This window comes from Marmota flaviventris, chromosome 11, assembly GCF_047511675.1.
Source record: "Marmota flaviventris isolate mMarFla1 chromosome 11, mMarFla1.hap1, whole genome shotgun sequence".
In the NCBI taxonomy this organism is placed as follows: domain Eukaryota; kingdom Metazoa; phylum Chordata; class Mammalia; order Rodentia; family Sciuridae; genus Marmota; species Marmota flaviventris.
In genome coordinates this window covers 7,632,094-7,640,630 of record NC_092508.1, presented here as the reverse complement: position 1 = coordinate 7,640,630, position 8,537 = coordinate 7,632,094, and the positions used below count along the sequence as shown (strand labels likewise).

Genomic DNA, 8,537 nt, shown 5'->3' with positions numbered 1-8,537 from the left:
AACACCATAAACCTAACCCACTTAGGTACAGATGGCAGCTGGAAGAGAGTCCTGAGAACACTAGTTTCCCTGGATGTGGAGGATGCTATTTTCAGTACTTTCTGAATATTAACTCATTCAGTTCCCACAATAACTCTGCAAGGTAGGAACTATTACTTCATTTCCAGTTTTTGGAGGTGAGGAAGAAGCTGGCCCAATTCTACATGGCTGGCATGTGGCAGGACCGGACTTGAACCCAGGCAGCTTGAACCCCCAAATGCATTGTCTGATCTTTTGGGAATCAAGCAGAATTGAGATGACCCATTAGGAATGTGTCGGAAATGGCTTAATAGCAAGCCTAGGCTGCAAACTAAGTGCCTACAGGACCAGGCAGACCAGTGTGAGTGAGGCTGGCAGGGAGAGGTCTGTGGGGTGGCTGTGGAAGAGTGTTTAGGCAACCCAGAGGCCTCCCCGAAAACTCCCTGAAATCAAACTTGCCTGTAAGCCATTTGGGGCCCCTGGCTTAGAGCAGCTGTGACCTAAGTGCAGGGTATCTTGGCTGAACAGATCCTGAGCAAGAAAGGCAAGCCACTAGGGCCCACTAGAGCTCATCAGCTTCTGGGTCACAGGAGGAGGAATGCCAAGGACAGATCATGGAAGTACCTGACCTCCTGTCTGTGTAACAGCAAAGGGCATAAGAATCACTAGAGATGGAAGTGATAAGGGACAGGAAGAACTACCCAGTCAGAAATAGCCAAGAGTGACCTGTCCCTGGAGGAAGCCTCAATGTCCCCAGTGGTTACCATTGTCAGATATCACACTCCTAAGGCCTGGAGGTCTACTGAGTGTCTTCTGCTCCAGGGCTCCTCTAACAATGCAGGTTCTTCCATTCTAGGATGTTACCCTAAGTCAGGCCCTGATTCACTTGTTAACTCTTAAGTCCTTTGCTATAAATTCCTGTTTGCTTTTTTGACTTGTTAAAAGGAGGGTGATATCGATTTTCAATTGGTTTTGGTGTACCAAAATTAAATAAACTAATTAATTCTATATGGCTCAACTCTGAAACTGTCCTACCTAGTTTATAAGAATAAATGGAAATGCTTGAAACATGAGAAAAATTCTGACCACCATGAAATAGTAGGAGCTTCGTGAGTGCTTTGATGAATCAAGTGGTGGTTCTGGAGCCGGTGGGCAGGAACCTCCTGCACCCACTTCTAGCAGAGCCAGTTACATGGTTACAAGGTCAGGCAAAGCAGTTTTTCGAGGAAAATTCACATTCACCTCAGCTCCTCCAGGGTGTCCCCCCACCCCCCACCCCCCCCTTCCCAGCGACTAGGATCCAGAACAGTCTTGTCCTGTTTTCAGCTGTGGATACAGAAGTGATTGCCCAAGGCCACTCTCCAGATTGGAAGGAAAACAGCCGCTACGAAGAGGCGTTGGCCAAGCTCTCACTGCATCCGGGTTTTGTGGACAGAAATAATTCCTTGGAGGGTGCCTGGAGCTGAATGGATGCGCTGCAGGTAGCCGGCGCTCTCCCAGTCCTTGGTGACGCATAATCCCTTCACCTCCCTTGAGAATAGCACAAAGTAGGGGATCCGGCGACAGCAGCCGAGGAGCCCCTCCTCCCCGTCTGTGAAGGGCGGCCGCAAGTCTGCGCCGCAGTAAAGGCAGCTGGCGCGGGTGTGGGGGGGCGAACAAAGAGTTGGGACGCGTAGTCGCCAGGGACAACATTGTGAAACCCCTAAGGTGGACGCGCACACATTCTGAGAGACTCCACTTCCAGCCACTGGGGCGCCCTGCGGGCAGGCGGTAACCCTGCGGTGTCCTCCCCGCCGCATAGCTCTCAGGACTGGGGGCGACCGCTCGGCAGCGGGAGGGGGCGCGGTAACCCAGCGCTGTCCGGCAGCAGCCCCACGATTCTTCAGGCCAAAAGACAGGGAACCCGGGTTCTCCCTAAAGGAAAAGTCGTTCGAGAATGCCCAACAGGCCAGTGGCCAGGCTGGCACACGTGCACCGGGATGCGGGCTTGGCGCGTGCGGCGTGGGGGAAACGCAAGGAGGTCCAACTGGGCGGCGCCCCAGCCCTGCGCACCCTTTCCCCTAGGGAAGCGCGTGATAAGCTCAGCAAAAGGGTCCTCGCGGTGGAGATGAGCCAGCTCGCCCAGGACCTAAGGAAACAGAGAAGGGCAACTCAATCCTTCTTTTCGCCTCGACTTAAAGCTCCGCAGGTCTTGGCATCCGTCCGCCCGCCACCTTCCCAAACTCCGGGTTTTCCCCGTTCCCAGATCGACGGCCCCAGGAGACAGACGGCAGGAACTGCCAATGGCAGGACGCAAAGCGTCAACTTTGTGTTCGCCCGCCACTCTCAGCCAGTGTGCGTTAGTTTCTCCGGAGTCCCGCCTTCCGTGTCGGGCGCCCCCTTCTGGCAACATATGGACGGAGTCTATCTGTCGCCATCTTGTGTGTGGCATAGGTATTTTTCTGGACTCTATTTGTATTTATTCTAGTCTTTGCTCCCACAAAACAAATTTATTAGTTCCACAGCGAAGTGCCGAGGCGATGAAGAGGGTGTAGCCTAAGGTTTTCGGACCGTCCGCGTGGGTCGGATCGCCACGTCACGCCACGCTTTTCGAATCCAACGCCATTTTGAGTGTGGCGTCTTCATGGTTCTCTTTTCTGGGCTCCGCATGGTTCCTTAAATGGCTCCCCAAATTTGAAGGAGCCCCCAGGGACTAGCCCAACTGGCTTAAGAGACAATTATTTCCCTCCAATAACAGCGCAATTCCCTCGTGCCCATCGAAACCCCCTAAGTAGGTGGGAGACGGGTACATTCGATGGTCTGGACGACTCTGGAAAGAGGTCCCCTGAGACTGTCGCGACGGCGGTGACCACCGCGACGTTGACCACAGCCCCGGAATCCAGTGCCCACCATGTGGTGCGCGGCCCACAGGCTGTCCCGCTCGAGGGCAGGAGTTGGAACTGGCATCCAGTTCCTGAGTCTGTGCGTTTGGCACGGTGCCCATTCGTTGGCTTGCTCAGGAGGCGGACGCTGGGGCTGGTGGTGGGCGACCGGGTCACTTTCATGCGGACTTTGGGCACCTGGGTCTCGGCGGCTGGGGGAGGACATGGGAAGACGCGATGGCCCAGTTGTGAGGGTCTCGGTCTTGCAATTTAATCATTCATCGTGGGCTTACGTCCACTTAAACTAGGACAGTCCTTCATCAAAGGTGCAGGGGCATAAGGCCAGGCAGCTCTGCGGGCACTGAGCGGGGCACTGAGCGGGGCACAGAGCGGGGCACCGCCCGGGGCTAGCGCGGCCCAGCACCCCCGTCCCCTCCCCCTCGCTGGCAGCCGTCGTGCGCCCGCCACCGCCTCCTCTTCCCTCCTCCTCCTTCCGAGCAGTCTCGAGGAGGGGGAGGGGGCTGGGCGGGCAGCTTTGCCGCGCTTTGGCTTTCTGCGTCAGCAGCCCTAGCAAAACAGCGACGGGAGCGCGCACCCTGGGCGCGCCCGCGCACCCCTCCCCCGCGGTCTCCGCGAAGCCGAGACCCAACAAACTCAGACCCTGAATGACAGCGCGACCCGCGACTGCGCAGCGCAGGCAGCGCGGAGGCACTGCCGCTTTAAGCACGCTTGCCCATTGTTCGGAATCGAGCCAATGAACGAACGCCCGCTCCCTGCGCTCAGCCAATAGTCTTTGGGCAAGGGCGGCCGAGCGCCGCCCACTAATCTATATTAAAGGTTCTGGCGCCGCGTGAGTCCCCCACTGGCTGCTCTGAAAAGCCATCTTTGCATTGTTCCTGGGTCCAGCTCCCCTCTCGCCGCAACCACCTCCGCCGCGCGCCTCCACCTCCGCCGCGGACTCCGGCAGCTTTATCGCCAGAGTCCCTGAACTCTAGTTTCCTTTTTAACCCACTGCATCGGATCACCGGCGTGCCCCACCATGTCAGACGCGGCCGTGGACACTAGCTCTGAAATCACCACCAAGGTAAGACTGGACGCCGCCCGTCCCCTCGGGGTCCGCGCGCCGCCGCCGCCACCTGTGCGGTGTTTGGCGCGCGGAGGCTGACCTGCTCGGTGCACGCAGTTGCTACCTCCCGCGGGGAGCCCGCCGGCAGCGCGGTGCCCCCAGGCAGCCTACTCTTTGTGTGCGGGGGAGGGGGCGGGAAGCAGCGCGGGTAGACGTGCTGCCCGCGGGGAGCGTGCCGGGCACCCCGGAGCGGAGGCCGAGGGGCTCCGGGAAAGCTGACCCGAAACCCTCGAAACTTGTTAGTCTGCGCGGCGGTGGGAGGAGAGGGGCTGGGCTGGGGTCTTCTGCCGGCCCGGCGCACGGAAATAACTTTGAAACTCGAGCGCGTTGGGAATCGGAAGTGCTGGGGCGCGTGTGCGGGCGCGGGCCGGCTGCGGAAAGTGTGGTGAGCGCCCGCCGGCCGCGCTGCTCTTTGTTCGGCGCCGGGCCGCCGGGTTTCGCGCCCTGCAGTGGGCAGGCGGTGGTTTATGCGGAGTGAGCCGCGGCAAAGCGGGTAGGGCGACGGGCCGCCGGCCGCGACGTCGGTGTCTCCGCGGAGGTGTGAAGGGTCTCCGCCTGGGCTCTCGGGGAAGCAGGGATGGGGGCCGTCCGTGGGGAGAGCGCCGGGAGCGGTCGCCCAGCTTCAGTAATTCAGCGGTGCCCGCCTTGGCCGAGGAGGCGAGCCCACGCGCTGGAGGAGGAAACGGAAAGTGAGTGAAGCAGTGGGGCGACGGTGGGCGCCCCCGCGGCTGCCTAAGAGCACCGTGTGCGCGGCTGGCAGGGGAGCCGCGGGCGAACGCCGCGGCCGCCGACTGATGGGGCCGGGTGGGGGAGCACCAGGGCGCCCGGCGGGCTCGCTGCCCTCGGCGCGAAGGTGCTGCGCGGCAGTAGCAGCTCGGCTGCAGCGCCCGGTGGCTCCCGCTGCTCGGCCTGGGGAGCGTCTCCGCCCTCGGCGCGAGCACGGCCTTTCAGAAGGGACTGTCTTCTTTTTAACCTTTCGGCCCGATTCCTCGCCCCTCGTGCCCCTTCGGGACCTGGCGCGAGTCACCTTGGCGTCTCCTTAACCCATGTGCCCCTGGCGTCACCTTCGGCTCTCCCAGGAGCGACTCCCCTGGTGGAGCAGAGTTCAAGACTGGGATCTCTGGAGGGGTTCTCTTCAGTCCCTTCTGGGTCCGACTCGGGGACCGGTGTGTGGGGAGCCCACTCCACCACCCGTGGCGCTTCTCATTCACCTTCCTGTTAGATGAATTCCTGCGAGGGCCGCCAGGACTGGGGAGCGCGCCCCCTCGACGGTCCCATAACTGAAACGGCCCAGCCGACTTTGGGGCGACCTCCCGCGGGACTTTGCCCGCCAAGTGCAGAGACTGAGGCCAACAAGTCCAGCCTGCCAGAGTGGCGGCAGGGGGCGTCGAGAGGCCAGGAAACTGGCGTGCGACACGCGCGCTCCGCAGGGCTAGTTGCCCGCGGGCTGCGAGTCTCCTGGGGCCCGGGGGCACTTGGCGGCCCCGGGCCACGTGCTCCTGCGCGCGGTGCGTGCCGAGGCCCGCGCGCGTAGTTCGCCGGGCGGGCGGGGGCCGTGCGCCTGCGCGCCGCTACCTCCCCGCCCCCACCCACTCCCCGGGGCTTTGGCCGCCAGGGGGCGGGAGCGGGCGGCTCCAGGGTTCCCGAAGGCCCGCTTGCTGGCGGGAACTTAAGGACCTACAGGTGCCCTGGGACCTTTCCGTGGACCTCTACTGAGCACCTCTGCTGAGCGGCTCAGCTCCGTGTGTCGGATGCCTGGTGGCATTGGTAGCCAACTGGGCCCCGCGGGGTGGAGAAAGTCACAGAGCGTTCACAATCCGCTACCCTCGCAAGCCTCGTGGAGTCCGACCCGAGGTTCGGTTCCACTGACACTGAGCTGAGCTATCGCGAGGGCTGTCGGTGGGCAAGTGGGTATCAACAGCCAGAATGGAGGCTGGCCGGGCCCAGCACAGGCGCGCGCTTCCCCAGGCAATAGATTGCGCAGCCTCTTGGGACAGTTGTTGTCACTTCCTTGCGACTGGTGTTTCTTCAGATACCCGCGCCTGTCAGGGCCTAGGCTCTCTCTGTGCTCCGCTGGCCATTCCCTTCTCAGGCTGGTTCCCTCCATTACCTTATTTATTTATGGCACATACCTGCTGCCTTCCAAGAAGGAGTTGAGGGGCGGAGCTAGAGCTGGAAACAAGTCCTCGATGAGAGTAAGGACAAGTGTTCTGTCCCGTCCTCCCGGCCTGACGGGTTTAGGGCTTGGTGTGCCACATGGATTTTTAAGTGAGAGGCACAGGGAGCAGTGGGAATCGCCAGTGAGGTCCTTTAGTGTGTATCCGAGGGTTGGGAGTTGATGGGAAATGTGGTCACAGGCATAATTGTGTGACAGCCCTTCCCCAGTTGTAAGAGGTGACCCTCCTACGTGTGTGGTTCTTAGCCCCTTTGCCAGCCCTGGGTTACTCAAAAAGACTAATTGGTTCCCTCTTCCCTTTTGAAGGACTTAAAGGAGAAGAAGGAAGTTGTGGAGGAGGCAGAGAATGGAAGAGACGCCCCTGCTAATGGGAATGCTGTGAGTGTCCACCTGGCTCTGACCCCTGGCTTTCCCTGTCCTCATGTTTTTCTTATTAAATTTGGGCTTGGCTCCGGTTGGAAGGAGGCTAAGTACAGAGCAGTTCCTGTTATGGTTTTTCATGTAGCATGGTGAGGGTGTTGAGCAGGGATTCTCCTAGATGGTTGGACTATGGAAGCATTGGGCAGTATCCAGAGTGGCAGCATGAGCCATGCTTTCTTCCAATTTGGGGCCGGCTTATTATTGACTGTAACGTTTTCTTGTTGAGCAGAATGAGGAAAATGGGGAGCAGGAGGCTGACAATGAGGTAGATGAAGAAGAGGAAGAGGGTGGTGAGGAAGAGGAGGAGGAGGAGGAAGGTGATGGTGAGTAGTTTTGTCTCTACTTAGCTCTTTCCTTTTCCTGACCTTGTCTGTTGGTCTCTGGTAACCTACTGGGATATTGGGAAAAGTGGACCATGTGCAACTGGAACTGGGCTAGTACCGCAGAGGCAGGGTCTTGTTTCAGCCAGCGCCACACCCTCTTGCTCATTCCCATTGGACATTGCCCTCTGCAGCTTCCAAAGCCTACCATCACTTAAGTATTGGTCTGGCCTCTGGGTGCAGCTGCATGGGTAGTTCCTTGATCTGTCCACTTGGGAAGCAGAGTGTGGTCAGTGATTTACCTGGCCCTTGGTTCTCTCCAGGTGAGGAAGAGGATGGAGATGAAGATGAGGAGGCTGAGGCAGCTACGGGCAAACGGGCAGCTGAAGATGACGAGGTGGGTTCTAGCTTGGGATGGGATGTGGTTTCCCTCATCTGCCTCTAGCTGAACTTCACCTATAGCACCAAAGCTGGAGAGAATGATCACAGGGTAGTGTGGAGGGGGGAGCCATGAGCACAGAGAATCACATCTTAGTGGAGATGGGAAGGGGATTTAGCTGTGGAGCTACCAATGCCTTGATAACTGTTTCTTTGCACAGGATGATGATGTTGATACCAAGAAGCAGAAGACCGATGAGGATGACTAGACAGCAAAAAAGGAAAAGTTAAACTAAAAATAAAAGGCCACCGTGACCTATTCACCCTCCACTTCCCGTCTCAGAATCTAAACGTGGTCACCTTCGAGTAGAGAGGCCCGCCCGCCCGCCCACCACGGGCAGTGCCACCCGCAGATGACGTGCGCTCTTCACCACCCAACCAAAACCACAACGTGAATTTGCAACAGGGGAGGAAAAAAGAACCAAAACTTCCAAGGCCCTGCTTTTTTTCTTAAAAGTACTTTAAAAAAGGAAAATTTGTTTGTATTTTTTATTTACATTTTATATTTTTGTACATATTGTTAGGGGTCAGCCATTTTTAATGATCTCGGATGACCAAACCAGCCTTTGGAGCGTTCTCTGTCCTACTTCTGACTTTACTTGTGGTGTGACCATGTTCATTATAATCTCAAAGGAGAAAAAAAACCTTGTAAAAAAAGCAAAAACAACAACAAAAAAACAATCTTATTCCGAGCATTCCAGTAACTTTTTTTGTGTATGTACTTTAGCTGTACTATAAGTAGTTGGTTTGTATGAGATGGTTAAAAAGGCCAAAGATAAAAAGGTTTCTTTTTTTTTTTTCCTTTTTTTGTCTATGAAGTTGCTGTTTATTTTTTTGGCCTGTTTGATGTATGTGTGAAACAATGTTGTCCAACAATAAACCGGAATTTTATTTTGCTGAGTTGTTCTAACAAAGTAGTCTCAAGTCTGCTGTTTGTTTGTCTTCAGTCTTCAGGGAGGGGTCTTAGGAGGATCTTTCCTGGGTTCAGTGGGTTGAAGGCATTGCTTCTGGGGAGGGTACACTCATGTAGGGCCAATATCCCTGGTGAGTGGCCAGGGACTATTTTGTAGTCAGCTTTTGGGGTGTGGTCTGGGCCAGGCTGCAGCTGGATCCTGGCCAATGGGTGGTGGAGCCATGGGATGAAGTGGGGGCTGTTTAATGGATTAGTATTGATTATA

At 57.2% G+C, this 8,537-nt stretch overlaps 1 protein-coding gene across 3 annotated transcripts; it reads left to right on the top strand.

The window, feature by feature from the left end:
* Nucleotides 1-1,469: 1,469 nt before the first annotated feature.
* Nucleotides 1,470-8,259, top strand: Ptma (prothymosin alpha). Of its 3 annotated transcripts, none has more exons than XM_071619546.1 (5): nucleotides 1,470-1,499; nucleotides 6,488-6,559; nucleotides 6,831-6,924; nucleotides 7,245-7,318; nucleotides 7,521-8,259. In XM_071619546.1, the coding sequence occupies exons 1-5, from the start codon at nucleotides 1,485-1,487 to the stop codon at nucleotides 7,566-7,568; spliced, it is 303 nt and encodes a 100-aa protein (XP_071475647.1). In that variant the 5' UTR covers nucleotides 1,470-1,484; the 3' UTR covers nucleotides 7,569-8,259. The 3 variants fall into 3 exon arrangements, with proteins under 3 accessions (XP_071475647.1, XP_027797661.1, XP_071475648.1); XM_027941860.2 differs by lacking the exon at nucleotides 1,470-1,499 and adding an exon at nucleotides 3,726-3,963; XM_071619547.1 differs by lacking the exon at nucleotides 1,470-1,499 and adding an exon at nucleotides 6,180-6,200.
* The last annotated feature ends 278 nt before the right edge of the window (nucleotides 8,260-8,537 follow it).